General features: G+C 37.4%; 1 protein-coding gene across 1 annotated transcript in view; it reads left to right on the top strand.

The window, feature by feature from the left end:
• MALRD1 (MAM and LDL receptor class A domain containing 1) overlaps positions 1-16497 on the top strand; it is a 255324-nt gene that overhangs the window by 32795 nt on the left and 206032 nt on the right. Inside the window, exons 10-13 of the mRNA XM_013370091.3 lie at positions 5774-5920; positions 8870-8979; positions 15393-15560; positions 16209-16329. Coding sequence (XP_013225545.2) covers positions 5774-5920; positions 8870-8979; positions 15393-15560; positions 16209-16329 — 546 coding nt within the window. The remainder of the gene's footprint in view (positions 1-5773; positions 5921-8869; positions 8980-15392; positions 15561-16208; positions 16330-16497) is intronic.

The raw sequence follows: 16497 nt of genomic DNA, 5'->3' as shown, positions 1-16497 counted from the left end.
ATTTTAAATTAAAGAAAGTACCACATTCAGTTGAACCTGAGACATAGGGATTTTGTGCTTCACTCTGTTGAGGCATTTGCAGGTTAAAGACGTACACTTTTGCTGGAGCAGTGTCCAAAAGTGTATTCATCCTCTCAAAAAAGTATGAAAAAAGTGCTGTCTAAAATATGAGGAATTCACAGTAGTTGTGTGTTGCTCTGACTGGCTGAGAACAAAGAAAAGAAAAAAATATCTGTCTTTAAAATAACTGTTTCCAAGGTGGGTCTATTTTAACGGCTAATATTAGTCCTGGATACTTCATACACGCCTTTTCAGGAAAGAGGACCCTAAAGGTGGAATTTATCTCTTCAGCAGTTTGTTTGGCTTAGAAAATTCATCTTTCTGACAGTTTCTACAGTCTTGAAGAAAAGAGACATAAAGGAAAAATCATCCTTTATTTCTGTTCTTTGTTCTTTTCCTCCAATTATGTACATTTTCCACAAGATACTGAAATTGTCCTCCGTGCTATTCAGAGTGCATTACAGTCATTCACATTAATTTTTCAGTAAAAATTCCTATCTTGTACAATAGTGCATATTTTAGCCTCTATTCTTTTAGATACTTTAGCATCTATCCTTGGACACATCCTCAGTACTCTCCTTTGATGAAGTACTGTTATGTGCTGAAAGAGCTGACAGATCTCCAGACTGAATGAAAACAAAGACAGACAGCTGATAATTAATAATGTGAAAGATTTCCCTCTTTGAGGTTTTTCTTTGCTTCATTTTAATGGGGAAGGGAAAATATCTCTCCTGGCTGGTGTTATCATGGCCTGAATGGTCTTACAATAACATAGCTGATTACAAGAATAAGTACACATATGTTTTCAATGCTTCTTAAACTTTCTTTTTGATCTCTGCCCATTTGTACATGAATATGTATTTAAGTAGAAGACTCTTGGATCTGTCTCAAAAAATGAGGAATTTATCTAGGAAATGCTTACGTACATGAGCAATAGCCTTTATTTGAGTAGTTTTACTGAAATAAATAAATCTAATAAAGTGAGAAATTATAAAATTAATGGTTTTAGTATTAAATTCTAAATTTTCATTATGTCTTGACACCACTTATTTGAGATCACTTCTAAACTCCTTATTTCACAGTGACTAATAATAAAAGATCAAAAACTAGTTAACATATTCAAAACAGAGAAAGTGGGATAGAGTACTTAGACCGTTTGAAGGATTAGAAACCTGTCTTTCATGCTGATGCCTTTTCTTTATTTCCTACTTAATGTAAAGGAAGTTTTGCGCTACATGCCATGCAAAATATTTCAAGCACTATATTTACTCTTACTATACATTGTTCATACATAACATATGCAATACATATAATAAACTTCACAAATGAATAAGCAGCTAGGAATCTTAGCAACCTGGCAAGAAATCTAGTAAGTACTTCCTATTTTCAAGTGATACTACACTTTGATACAGTGGTGTTTCTGGAAACTGCCTACTTATCAGCATTCATGCAAATTCAAAATGATTGTGGAGTGGATCATCCTACAGCAGTTTCTGAAAGAATGTCACCTTCCATTTAACCTAATTAGAAACTTCCTTAAAACACCTGTCTTTAACTCTTCTGGTTTTAACTTAGCATCTCTATCATCAGCTTAAATATTCTCAGCCTTTCATAGTATGTGTATAATTTATTAATAGAAAATATATAGAATGAAGGAAACTTGTATAATTTTAAATCTTCGTACCTTTTACTGCATTTCATTTACAGTATAGCAATTTACAATGGCAAATTCTTGAAAACTTCTATAGCAGTTGAACTCGTATGCAAATCTTTTCATTACCATTCAGCTTTAAAGTAGACTGGAGTATTTTTCAGTCTGAAACATTTGTTTTACTACATGTTTATGTTTTCTGTGACACATTAATTGTCTGGAATTGTGAGTGTCTGTCCATCAATCTTGTACATACATGTTGAGAAAAAGAAGCTGCATCCGTATTACTTTCACAGACTTCTTCCCTGATTATGACCACTGTGTAGCATTGACCTTGTCTTTCATCAGAACAGTTGACTCAAAGTAAGCATGTCCTCTGCAGACCCAGTGTTGACACGAGTTTCTTTGAACAGCACCAGTCTCTGGACCCTAAGCACGGTAACTGTAGTTTCAGAAAGAGATGAGGACAGCTCACCTGAGGGATTAGGGTGTTGTGAGAGATATGTCTAATGCCTTATGATATGTGGAAGTTCAGGCTAGATGACCTATGGCCATCTGTGATCTTTCTGCATTAATCCTTTAATAAATTCTTGATAAATAAAACTAACCATAAACTGATAGGGCATATACATGGATAGTCAGAAGGTATGTGTGTAGCCCTTCCCTTTCCCAAAATGACAATAAATGTTAGCCAGAAATGACAAAACATTAATTACAGAGTAATCACACAGATATGTTTTGGTCATTGATCATACAGATAGTTTACACTACAAATTCCATAGGAGCTTGAGTGCTGCCACCCTAAGTGAGGGCAGGAGCTCTCCTCATTCAATACTGTTTGTCAGGGAAACACCAACCTGATAGACAAGCTGTGTGTCCTCAGTTCTGTTCCTTTGATTGAGCTGCCAGAGTAGGATTGAAAAGCTTGATCTAGTTTCAGGTTAGTAAAGTTGAAGCAACGTTAATTGGCTGGTAACCCAGCCTAGCTGACAGGACTGCTTTGTTCTTCCCCCAGGAGGATCAAAAGGAGTTGGATGGATGAAGTAAGCTAGTCAAAGAAAAACATTTCCATTTAACCTCCCAATGATCTTGGAATATGTACTTTGTTTCCTGCATCCTTTTTTTTTTTTTTTTAATAAATAGATAAATGTCCAAAAATGAGAATTAACTGCTTTTGCAGTAGAAAAGTCCTTCTGCAGTCTGAATCCAGTGAAATCTTCCCAGTGAAATCAAAACCATAACCTCTGATGGGAAGAGGTACAGGAGGAAGGGGCATGAGATACCAGAAATATGCTTTAGTTCTATTTAACTTAACTGCAGTATGACTCAGAAAATATAGGTTGTACAGGCAATTATTTGCCAACTATGCATAGTAAAACATTCCCTAAAATCACCTGAAGTTTCAAATAAAAATGTAAAACAGGGCTGTGAATAACAAAAATCATGCACTGTTTTAGGGGGAAAGGAATACTTTTCAGAGTATATTATTGTTCAAGCTATGAAAAAATACACTGAGAAACTGACTCATTTGAGTTTTAGTCAAAGCAAAGATCTTTTTTTCAAGCTTGATTAAACATTTACAAGCACCCCTTAAGTTTTCAGAATTAATTATGGATAAAATTTAAGTGAAAGTCTTAATGACTGGGTTTCACTCACATTTATAGCCTATTTATTTGCTCCCTAGCATATTTATGCTTTTAAAAATAAAGTATCACTTCCATAAACTACATGTGGTGGAACACTTGGGCTTGGTAAGTGACTCAGGCCCATTGTCTCTGCATGATTGGATGTTTTTATAGGGCTTATCATTTTAAAAGCATAGTTGTGATATAAAAAGGAAAAATAGCATCATCTAAAATGTGTTCAACATTATCACATTTAACAAACTAGAGCAACATTTTTTTATTTTTCCCCTCCCTGCCCCGCCCCCTCCCCCCCCAAAAAAAAATCCCAACCCACCAGCCACACAAAAAACCCAACAACAAAAGCCACACCAAAACAAACCACCAAAAACCAAATACCATGAATGTTTTTCCTACCTTTATAATTGTGTTTGGACTACAAATTATTTTGCCCAGTCATTTTTTTTCAAATTTCATTGATTTGGAATTGTCTTTTTGTATGTGCCTGTCTTTCTTTTTTTTTTTACCTACTGCTAGTATATTCAACCTATCAGATGATGTTTATACATTTCTTTCTAAGTACATAATATTAGAAGAAATTATACTAGTGGCTACCAGTGTAAGAAATTATGATTTCACCAGACTTCTCTCTTTCTTGTTGAGCATCAAGGGCAGTGATGGGCTCTGTCTGACCACAGCCTGCTGCTTCACAGGTTCTTTTAGTATATGGTTTGCAAATGTAGCCTCAATAGTCAGCTTTTCGCTATAAGCCAGTGAAAAAAACTGAGCCTGGTATTGAGCCACATTAGATGACAACAAATCTGGTGTCATCAGTACATGAAAGATATTGTTCTTCATATTGTGACACAGGTTCTTCTCATGGTCCTAAGTAGTTTTGTTTACATAAAAACAACAATTAAAAAAAACCCCAGACAACCTAATAAAAAAATTCCTAAGCTACATACCTTATTGAGCTGTAAAATATGAATCATTAGTACCACCTTGATTTCCCTTTCGTGTCTAAACCATTATTTCAATTTTCACCAGCCATTTTCCTTCCAGGAACAGGTTTTTGGATGCTTAGTTCACATTACAGTGAGTTCTTTGTCTCCGTGTAGTCATTTATTCATGTCTTTTTGGATATGTATGCAGTCACTGCAGTCAGCTTCCTACATGAAAACCTTTTGTGGGGTTTAGGGAGGATATAGGAAAGAAATGTTTAAGCAAAGAATGTTTGCTTTTTGGTGTCACATTGGTTCTCTCAAGACTGCTTAGCTAAGGAAGGCACAATGCCTAGGTGTAGTATTAATTATCATACAGTGAAACAGCTTAGTCTTAGATATCAATTTGCATATTTTACCTTAATGTATTAGGAATTGAAGTCTAATTAACAAGATGCCTTGTCAAAAGCATGAGAATTCTGTAATTAAAGACATTAAAAAAGTTTCATGTTTAACTAAAATATTGCACTAAACAGAAAAGCATGCTTCATTGAATTTTAATGTATATAGTAAATCCAGATAAAATATACTGATATTTGTGATTTATTTTGTATCTCAGGATTTAAGTGCTTAAATAATGGGTTTGTACCAAAAAGGCCTTCACTATGGAGCTTTACTGCCCTGGTGCTTCAATAAAGATACATTTAATTTTAGTTTTGTACAATCTGAAAATTGGAGTAATATGTATAATCATGCCTGAGGCTGATATGGTAGGATAAGTGTACTATGAAGTCTGGAAAGTGCCAAATATAGCTCAAAAACAATTTTTACAATTGCAGTAAGTGTTACGTGTGGCTCTTTGAGAAGCTGTTCTGTACTAGGAAAGAAAACTCTCAGATTATACTATTTTCTCATCAAAATACTTAATTTCTCTGAAAAAATGAAAGAGTGTGTGAGATTTTTATACAGTGTAAGTGGTTCTAATCCATACCAACTAAGAAAATGGTGTTTTACTTTGTAATAAAAGTTTCTAGGAGATGTAAATGATTCATAAACTTAAAGCTAATTTTCAAAAAGAAAGTGAAAGCTTCATTTATCTTTACTTTCAGCATGTTTAAAGCACTAAATACATTTTGATTTTTTTCCACATAGTCATAATTAAATTTCTAATAAAATTAATCTTTTTAAAAAATATTACTTCCATAATCTACCAGCAGCCTACATACAGGTCTCATCTTTAATACAATATAGAGTATTCTGTCATAAATGGTTTACTTTGTGCTTCTGAGTTTGATTGAGAAGGTCTGGCCTGATCTGTTACTGGTATTTTTGGAACCTTTTGTCCATCTGAATAATCTGGATTTCAGTGAAACGTACCGGTGCTTTTTGGAGACTTGTTCTTGAAGAACATTCAAATACAAAATAGCCATAGGTCTGGCATTAAACTGTTGCATTTAGTTCAGCTTAACGATATCTTATTGTTGTTCTTATTCCGACAGCTAATTACACTATATGTGATTTTGAGACTGACCTCTGTGGATGGAAGCCACTAAGCATAGGTGATGCCAACTGGAACGTAACGAAAGAGCAGGCTCCTCCTGACAGGAGACTCCCTGGCAGAGGTCATACAACTGATATTGGACATGGTGAGATTTCCATTTGTCTATTTATTTGTTTATTTATTATTTATGTACTTTCCTTCTGTGGTGAGTAGTTGTAAATGGTGACAGACTGATAATGAAAACTGATTTGAAAGGGATGCTACATAGTATGTATACAACATAGTTCAAGTGTTACAGAAAGCTAGTCTTCCGAAGATGCTCTTTCTTAGGTTTAATTTGGTTACTATGCCTTTGAGGTATGAGATTTGATGCGGCTATTATTTCTTTGAGATACTGACCTTTGAACTGGCATAGATAACTTTGTTAACGTATATCATAACCATTTTTGTAGTCAATATTCACACAAGGGCAATTCTTGAAAATATTATTTGGACAAAAAAATACTGTACATTTTTGTAAAATACAGATAAATCAATCAGTTTAGTATAGGAAAAATATAGTGAGTGTGATATCCCTTGAGTAGTTATTCTTCCTTTAGCCCATAGTTGCTATACAATGCATTCAGCTGGAAAAATTGTATTCCAGCTGTAGGGTGTTTTAAAGTATTTTTTTGAAGGGAAAATGTTACTACAGAATACTGTACAAAACTAAAACTGCCTAGCATGTTTGTCACTGTAAAATATTCTTGACAAATATTCTGTCACTTTAATTTTATTCACATGTATCCTAGTGGAAATTAGACTACTTTAAAATCTGGGTTACTCTCTAGTATCCCTTAAAGTTAATTTTTTAAATGATGCATTTTATCTTACAGGCAGACCTCCACATGTTAAAGGAATGTGAAAAATTAAGTATTCCACCTTGACAATTCAAAAAAATAGAGAAATTCTAGGATTAAAATTTACCTGAGCAAAACCTAGTGGGGCATGAGTATGTGTGTGTACGCTATATAGTAACTCTAACTGTACAGTCAAATGTCTTTTTCTCCACTGGTCCCCGAGTGATGTGTAGCAAAGTTACCATTCACTTTTTCAGCAGCTATTTGATATTTCATTTTGTTCTCTTTCTAGAGTGGCACTGGATCTACATTATTGCATTTTTTGCAAACATTACAGTGTCACAGCTTCTGAACTCTCATAGCTGCAGAGAAGGGCAATGATATGACTGTGTCTTTCCCATGTGTGTTATTCGAGGTGCTGCTGAGATCTGAGGTATAATATGGCCATAATGAAGGCTGCTGGAAGAAACATCTGCTCTGCATCCTAAGCAGCATGTTAAATTATCCCATATGGAACTATGTGCTGCTACACTTCAGCTGCTTTGATACCTGAATCATTACAAGTTAGGTTCACATTTTTATTTGTTGCTGCAGGTTAAAGCCTCTCTGTCAAGTGGATCTTGAGGTTCCCATGCAGCATCTCTCAAGCACAGTAATACTGCATTCCCCATATAAGTTAGTGCAAAGGTGTTTCTCAGGTGTTTTTTTCCCATCTAGCATTGTGGCTGCTTCAACCACATCACTGCTTTAGAATTAGGCTTCCAAAATTTCAGCAAGTTTTTGCCAACATTAAATCAAGGTCCTTCAGGTTGCAATAGTTGTTTATGATACTGCGCAGTGTTCGTCTGTCTTCTCACCTGGGGAGGGCAGCAGCAAATTTTGATTAATGAAGATGTGAACAAGGCTACTGTTATGCCTCATCTGTGAATTAAAAGAGGATCCTTTGAAGTACCCTTGCATTCAAAAGAGAGGAGCTGCCCTCGCGCTGTGCAGCGCAGCACGTCTGTTTGCACAAGGAGCTGTAACGGTCACCTCTTTGTGCCAGCCTTGCTAAAGTGATGGGATTATTCATGTGGGGCTGGACCTAACCCTCTGCTTCATTATGTATCCATGGGAAATAAATGGCTGAGGAGTATGACTGTGGCAGCACAATAGCTGATTTTCCAAGATGTAAGGCAATATGTGTAATATCAGTGTGCAAACAAGACTGAGCCTTTAGTGTTGTTTTGCATAGACTTTCATGAAAAAGTCTTGGTATTCAGTGAAGGCAGCACTGACGGCATTCAAAATATGCTGCTTTAGGGCCCCTTGAAGATGTTTATCCTTCCCTACCTTTGTCTGAAGCACATCTGCTGCAGTTCAAATCCAAAGGCAGTTCGTTTGCCAGAGTTCAGATTAGATCTTTAATTAAGCTTTCATCCCCACTAGCACAGGCAACAATGTGAAGTCTGTGGACCCCATGAGAAAATATAGTTTATTCCATTGGCTCCCAAGGTCTGCAATATTGTTAGCATGCTTAAAACTGGCTGGGTTGCACTGAGATTGAATACTGTACCCTAAAGGAAATTTCTTTTTGTTCTAAATTCTGTTTGAAACATTATTTAAGCCAATTAAAATGTGTCCTTTAGGGATCCCAGCTGAGGTCTATGCTGTTTGATCTCCAGGGTGCTCTGTGTTGCAGCTCCTGCAATCCCTACGCTCGCCTCAGCCTGTGCAGAGAGGAGAAGGGCACTGTGCTGATGGGAAGTAGTTGTAGTGTTTGGAGGATGGAGGTCTTAAGGTTTTTGCCTAAAGAAGGCAGATACAATACTTCCAATAGGCCTGCATAGTAAAGCACTCACAGAAGCAGCATCTGAACGTGTTTTGCAGTGCTCAGTATTTACTTCCTCAGGTTGAAGTACTTACAGGTACCAACAAAAGGTCTTTTTAGCAATGGCTGCCCAGATACTCCTTTTTCCTTTCCTCACTTTCCTTATCTTTGGACTCAGTCATGTTAATTTTACTGTGGAGGAAAGAGTGAGGAGCATTTAACAATTCTATTCTGTCTTTGCCTACATAGATGCTGATTGTCACAGCCTGTCACAACACCCTCCTTGTTATCCACAGAGAATGAACTGACAGCAAAGTTGTTTCATTTATTTACATTTATGAATAAGTTTTATGTGCCTCATAGAGCACATAGTTAGCTCTCTAAGGTAGCTGTTTGCCATTGAAGCATGATATATTCTTCATATTTCTTTGATTTTTGTTTACAGGAGCATTCATTTACTTCAGTGGATCACATCAGATGAACACAAAGATGTCCATGTCTCATCTGGGGAGTCCTCTCCTTGTCAAGCTGTCTCCTGGACTTTCTTGCTGTCAGGTAACAGTTTGATATTAACTGTCCCCACCTTCGTAAGCTGTCGCTCACCTGATGTGCAGATATGGTATTTTTCATGCTGTAAGTGTTGCTGCAGAAAAACTGGCTCAATTTCAATACCAGTAGAAGGAGTTACAGACTAATTCTTTGGGAGGAGGGAGATGCAGCAGGCTTCTTACTGCTTTACTGCCAAATTGTTGTATCTGATTATTATGCACAGAATCACAGAGTAGTTTGTGTTGGAAGGGACCTTCAAAGGCCATCTAATCCAACCCTCCTGCCATGACCAGGGACATCTTCTACCATATCAGGTTGGTCAGAGCCCCGTCCAGCCTGTCCTTGAATGTCTCCAGGAATGGGGCATTGACCACCTCTCAGGGCAATCTGTTCCAGCATTTTACCACCCTCATTGTAAAAAAAAAATTCCTTGTATTTAGCCTGAATCTCCCCTGCTTTAGTTAAAAAACCATTACACCTTGTTCTATTGTAACAGACCCTGATAAAAAAAATCTGTCCTCATCTTTCTTATAGGCCCCTTTTAAGTACTGAAAGGCTGTAATAAGGTCTCCCTGGAACCTTCTCTTCCCCAGGCTTTTCTTTCTGAAGCATCCACCAGGTGACTCAGGTTTAAGCGTGCTTCACGTTTTTGTATGCTGTGGCAAACACAGCTGGACAGCAATATCAGGGCCATATAGACTCACAGCCTGCCTTTTGAGCACAAGCTGGTAAAGAGTCACACTGTTGTCTGCAGGCAGGAAAGACTTGCACATCCAGCGTCCCATACCAGGAGACCTGTAGTCTGAAGTCGCTATGTATATTAACTATGTTGGTGTGACCTGAGAGAGTTAGCTACCGTGCTCTAGACACATACTAAATTTCAACTGATGGTTTCAAGAGGATGCAGTACTTCAGAGTTTACTTATAAGTGGTTTTTTTTTGTCAAATGTGTTGTGGACAAGAGGAATGGAAAAGAAACCAGCCAGGATGCTGTTTGATGTGAGAAACTAGAAAAGATACCTAGAGAGAATGAGTCAGGAGGATTAAAATATTGAAAAATTTTAGATGAAAAATGAAAATGCAGTTTTATAATGAGGATGTTGGAATTTTTGACAAAATATGTACAAAGACATAAACTAAATGTATATATTATTAAAGAACATAATGCAAAAAACATTCCTAACTGTATTTTTTTATCCTTTTGGCCACTGAATAAAATGAATAGATGCTGCACAATTTTATGAGTTTTTCTTTGTTTTCTATTCTGTAACTTTTCATAGCTTATGCCATATTAGGCAGAAGCTAAGTTGTGCAAGTTATGGTGCTATATTTTTTCTGCTGCTGCATAATGCCTCCTGATTTGAGAAGTCACATAAAAGAAAAGGAAAATGTGGGGAAAGCTTGCCAAAAGAATTTTATTGTGTTCCATGACACAGACAGTCTTTAGAGAAACAAAATAAAATTTAGACCGGTTGCTTAATTTTTTGGACTCTATGTAGAATAGAAACTGTAATTTCACATAGAAGACACTTTTTTTAAAAATAAAAATGTCAGAAAACAATATGCAGTATTTACAAGACCCAACAAGTAGCAGAAGTTTATTCCAGCAGAACCTAGGCTTCTTAGTTTTTTTTCTAGAGTATGGGGCCTGAAACAAGTGTTGGCTCAGATAAATTTCTTGAGACTGTAGCTGACTTTGACTGGGCACATCAATGAGTTGCCAGAGGTCAGCTGAGTGGTTGCAACTTGTAGCTGAGGAGTAAAAGCTTCTTAAACTATTTAAGAACAGAACCCAGCTGTCATTTAATTCACTGTCTCGGTTCTGAATCTTCACATGGCTCTTAGTGTTGTAAAGAATTAGACATAAAATAGATGCAGAATGAAATAAATCAAAATGCTGCTGCAGGGAACATGGAAGGCCTCTCAGCATCCCATCAGCATCCTGCATGTTGCATTATCCCTGGGATACCAGCAGCCTTTGTATGCTCAGTGCATTTGTTCAGGAAGTTGCAAATCTATTTTGTAGACTTTGATACTGAGTAGATAAGCACCCTTCAGGTTCAGATTAACTTATGTCAGAACCCCTAAAGGCAAACTGGGCGCAACTGGTATGTGAATCAGTGAATCATTCTAGTTAGATCTATTGCAGAGTTTGATCTGCAATCAAAATAAATACAAATGCAGCAGGGATGCACATCCATTTCTTTAATTCAAAGTCAGAATAGAAACCATTTTAGAGTATGTACATATTGAATGTATTTATAAAATTCCCAGAATCAACAAAAACTAGGGCAAGTTCTTGTCCAGCTATATGTGTTTAAAAAGAGACTCTTTCCGAAGACTGGAAGCCTGGCTTTCTGCCACATTTTCACTGCAGACTTTTATTTCTGGGAAAGAGAAAGGAGTATGGGTTGCTCATTAGGATGTGTGTTGGTGTGTTATGCACTCTGCGTATAAATGTGAGATGTTGCCCTCTGTTAGATGTCCCACTGAGACGATAAAAGGATCTACATAAAGAGATCTATGTTTATTAATAGCTTTACAAGTTCTTTGGCTCCCATTGTTGGAAAAAAAAAAAAAAAAAAAAAAAGAAAGAAAATTGGAGTTGAGGGATAACAGTTTTACATTGTGCCTTACTGGCTAACTGAGGCTTAGAATTAACTTCTTTCTGAAGCTCCTTGTAGCTGAGTCTTTTCTGTAGATGTCAGCTAAGAAACATCTTCATTTAGCTCAAGGTTTTGGAGTTGTGCAAGCAAATTTCTAGTCCTAGCTCTGTTTATGACTCGTTAATAGACTCAGTAGTCATTGTAGAGAGGGACGGTAATTTTATTTCTTATGCAATGAAAACAGAGATTTGTTTAAAAAACTGTTTTATAAATATAAATCTTAGGTCTAGATTGTTTAGGGTACAGTTCTTCAAACAGCTGATTTTGAAAAGTGTTTGTATACCTTCTGCTTTGTATCCCTTAAACTTTCTGGTGGGGGAAAAATGTTACATGAAAGTATTTCAATTTACTAATAAATCTTGAGATTATGGTATACAATGCAATATTTAGTGAGTGGGAAGAAAAAGGGACAGTATGAGAAATGGAGAGAGCAAGTCCACCACCCATGAAGCCAGAAGACATAAAAAAGTGAGTTGTAAAAAAACCTCTATGTAACACAAGCAAAAAGAAACCCTTTATACATAGCGATGTTTCATCTTTGGTGTATTTGCCAATTTTATGGACTAAATTCAGAGTCAGAAGTGAAAGGTAGTGAATCCATATGCATGATGATTTTATCGGTCAGTGATTTTAATGTAAATTCGTCAGTCCTGTTCTTCCTCTTCTTTGGCATGCTAAGGGTCTATACTTTTAACGGAGATACTAAAGTGATAATTTATTGAAGGAAAGACTCCTCTCAGGGTTTGGTTGCTTGTAAACTACTACTTCCCTTAAGAAAAAAAAAATCTCCTGAGGACAAATGAGGAGAGGTGTGGAAGGGGACATTGGCTGGGACACAGCTGGAGATGTGCCCACAGGAGGAGGTGGTCCATGCTCATAGGTATGGCTCTGAGAGAACTGCACCTGTGGGGGACCTATGGTGGGACAGGGACACCCCCAAGGAACGGTGACCAACCCAGAGGGACTGTGGCCTGTAAAAGCCCTGAGCTGAAGCAGGGGAAGAAGAGGAAGAAGAGTAAGAAACAATGAGCAGAGTAGGGCAACATAGAGGGAGCACCAGAAAGAAACTGTTACTCACATGCCCAAACTCCTGCTCAACCTGTTGCCTCACCAAAGGAATTGGGCCAGACTGAGTGTAACCTGCAGCAAAAATTAGAAAAATTAAGATTAGGAAGGTGGCAGGCTAAGTGTTTGATGTAAACTGGACTGGGGAAGCGGTGGGAGAACATTTTGGTCAAGTTTGTGTTTAAGTGTGTTTTTATGAGTGTGGTGGTGGTTGATGTTGTTTGTTTGGTTGGGCTATTTTGTGTGGTTTTTTTTGTTTGTTTGTGTGTGGGTTTTTTTTTGTTTGTTTTTTGTTTGTTTGTTTGTTTTCTCTCAGTAGGACAACCAGTGATTAGAAGTTTATGCTAATTCACAATAAATTAAATTGACTGACAATTACATCACCATTCTGAAGCTGTTTTGCCTGTTACAGTCCCTAATATAATCACAGAATCAACTGGGTTGGAAAAGACCTCAGAGATCATTGAGTCCAACCCTTGGTCCAACTCCAGGCCATTTACTAGATCATGGCACTAGGTGCCATGTCCAATCTCAGTTTAAAAACCTCCAGGGACGGCGAGTCCACCACCTCCCTAGGCAGGCCATTCCAATGCCTGACCACTCTCTCTGTAAAGAATTTCTTTCTAATACCCAGCCTAAATTTCCCCTGGCAGAGTTTAAGCCCATGCCCCCTTGTCCTATTGCTAACTGCCTGGGAGAAAAGACCAATCCCCACCTGGCTATAACTTACCTTCAGGTAGTTATAGAGAGTGGTGAGGTCACCTCTAAGCCTCCTCTTCTCCAGACTAAACAACCCCAGCTTCCTCAGCCTCTCCCCATAGGTCTTATGTTCAAGTCCATTCACCAGTCTTGTTGCTCTTCTCTGGACCCGCTCCAGCACTTCAATGTCTTTCCTGAACTGAGGGACCCAGAACTGAATATGATACTCCAGATGTGGCCTCACCAATGCAGAGTACAGGGGAAGGATCACTTCCCTTGTCCTGCTGACCACGCTAGTTTTGATACAGGGCAGGATACCATTGGCCTTCTTGGCCACCTGGGCACACTGTTGGCTCATGTTGAGCTTCCTGTCAATTAGTACCCCCAGGACCCTTTCTGTCTGACTGCTCTCCAGCCACTCTGCGCCCAGCCTGTAGCGCTGCAGGGGGTTGTTGTGACCAAAGTGCAGCACCCGGTACTTGGCCTTATTAAACTTCATCCCATTGGAATCAACCCATTTTTCCAGTCTATCCAGATCCCTCTGCAGAGCCCTCCTGCCTTCCAGCAGGTCAACACTCCCTCCCAACTTGGTGTCATCAGCAAATTTGCTGATGATGGTCTCAATCCCCTCGTCTAAATTGTCAGTAAAGATGTTAAACAGGACTGGACCCAACACTGACCCCTGGGGAACACCACTAGTGACTGACCACCAGCTAGCTGCAGCCCCATTCACCAGCACTCTCTGGGCCCGGCCCTCCAGCCAGTTCTTTACCCAGCTCAGAGTACGCTTGTCCAAGCCAACGCTTTTCCATGACCCGTAGAACCTATTGTGTCAGCTGTCTTGCTCAAATAAAATATTTGAATTGTTTCATGTCTAATTGAAAAGCTGGCTAACACATGCATCTGTGTTTGTCTTGAGGTTAAAGATGAGTTTTGACTTATTTGTTATTGTCTTGCAAAAAAATACATATGTTTCATTTGGTTGCTAGCTCAAAATGGCCTGTATTCTTTAACTCTGTTTAAAAGATGAGGTAATATGAAAAAATAAAAGGAAACCTTCTCTCTGTAGTGTGGTGATCCAAGATTCACAGTGTAAGATCATATGAAGATGTGCAGACAACTGAGTGGGAAGAGCTATTTTTACAGCTCTTGTTTTGCCTTCATGAAGATTCAAGTATTATTAAGGATTTTGCAGGGAAGTAAGGAGTCTGCAATTGAAGAAATTTTAGTATTTCACTATGTGAAGAAGGAGGAAAGACTCAAGGGGAAGGAAAAAAAAAAAAGTGTTTGAAAATCTTGTTTCTTCCCTGCAGTTCTCGGTTGATTTTTTTGCCTGTGTAGTATTTATATTAAAAAAAAATATTAAATGCATCAGGTTTACTCTGTATTGCCAGTTGAGGCATAGTGGACTGGGATTCTCAGTTTTCTGGTCTTTTCTGCTTGGCAAACAGGTTTTCTATCCTCATTCTCCTGCAGTCATATTTTTTCTTCTTATAGGTCACTTCACTTGTTTCAGCAGAGCAATAGGTTATTTTAAGCATCTGTTTTCAGATAATTTTCACATGTGTTGATTGTGGATATAGAAGACCATAAGGTTTCTTTCATAAAAGCACCTTGACTGTTGCCCTTCTAAGATTAAAATATTTATGAAGCTGTCCTATATTCATCATTTGGAAAGAAAAATAATCTTTGAGATTACTAAACTAAAAAGAGTTAAGAGGGGGTCATATCACCTGGTCTTCATCAGTTGATAGGCATGAGTTAAAAATAAGTTTTAAAAATAAGCTTTACTTTTAATCTTGGTTTTATCTTTGGTCATAATACTACTCCTCAGCATGCCATAGTTTCACGTATGTCTTTTACACCCAGGCTGTTTTGAGACCTGTCATGTCATTCTACATTATAATGTACATATATGAGTTGGTACTGAATGTACTGCAGATCAATGATGTTGTTTTTAATGTGTTTCATTAAAAACTCTTTCAACAGGTAAGGTTTTGGTACCGGTTATCTCAGGATTCACAGCTTTCTGTCTTTAAGAGAACTGCACTGGATGGAAGTTTGGAAAAATTGCATGACATTTCAGGATTGCCTGAGATGCAGTGGACAAAAGTGAATATACCTGTAGAAAGTGCAGCTGAGGAATTACCTTTTCAGGTAATTAAAAATTACATTTACATTAGTTTCAAAAAGCTGCTTTCATATGACCTGTAGAACTAATTTTCTTTCATTATAACTACAAAAAGAGAACTTATTTAATGCTCATTATAAAAATAATTTCATTTAGCTTTTTAAATAGATGTGCCTATTAAAGAACACTGCCATTGTTTCAGTATTGTATGCATTAGAATCACCTTTTGGTAATAAAAGTCAAGTAGCACCACATGTTGTTGACTTCCCAAAGCATAATATACATGAAAATAATTAAATGGTGGTGTAAACCATCACATTTGGTAACCTTGAATAATTAATATAAAAAGGTGTGTGACTTTTAATGGTTCCAGCAGGAAGATGATTCATTCAAGTAATGATGGTTTTTACCAGTGCAGATTGAAGCAAGGTCACCTGGGTTGCATAACTTCACATAAGTGAAGTTAGTTGTGACTTTGACAGTTGAGGAGTGAATTTCCAACTTTGATCAAATCTTAATGACAGTTTTTGCTGTCTAGTATTCCAAGTTGCTTGTAGACAATATTTACTTCCTGAGTAGATGGGGTAAATTATAAAGGAGTATATACATCTACATGTGTGTGTCTTTTTATCATGTCACCTTTAATGAACTAATTTATTTATTTGTCTTTACAGATTATTTTACAAGCTACTGTTCTTACAGCAAATGCTACTGTTGCTGTTGATGACATCAGTATAACAAAGGAATGTGGAGTCGTGAATAAACCTCTTCCAGGTGCCAGTCAGAAAAGTGAAGGCAAGTTCTATGGTTTCCAATACATTTTTCCCAATGCCTGTTATGTGTGACTGTGATTAGGCTGACAACTTCAGGGGACACCTGTAAAAATGTAGGGGATAATCTGAGGAAAAAGTCCGTCTGCTGTTAGACACCATCTGTAATGAGAACTCTGGCCTTGTGTTATGT

Source organism: Columba livia, chromosome 2, assembly GCF_036013475.1.
Source record: "Columba livia isolate bColLiv1 breed racing homer chromosome 2, bColLiv1.pat.W.v2, whole genome shotgun sequence".
Classification (NCBI taxonomy): Eukaryota; Metazoa; Chordata; class Aves; order Columbiformes; family Columbidae; genus Columba; species Columba livia.
Note: the sequence above shows the minus strand (reverse complement) of the source record. Positions and strands in the feature narration are given on the sequence as shown.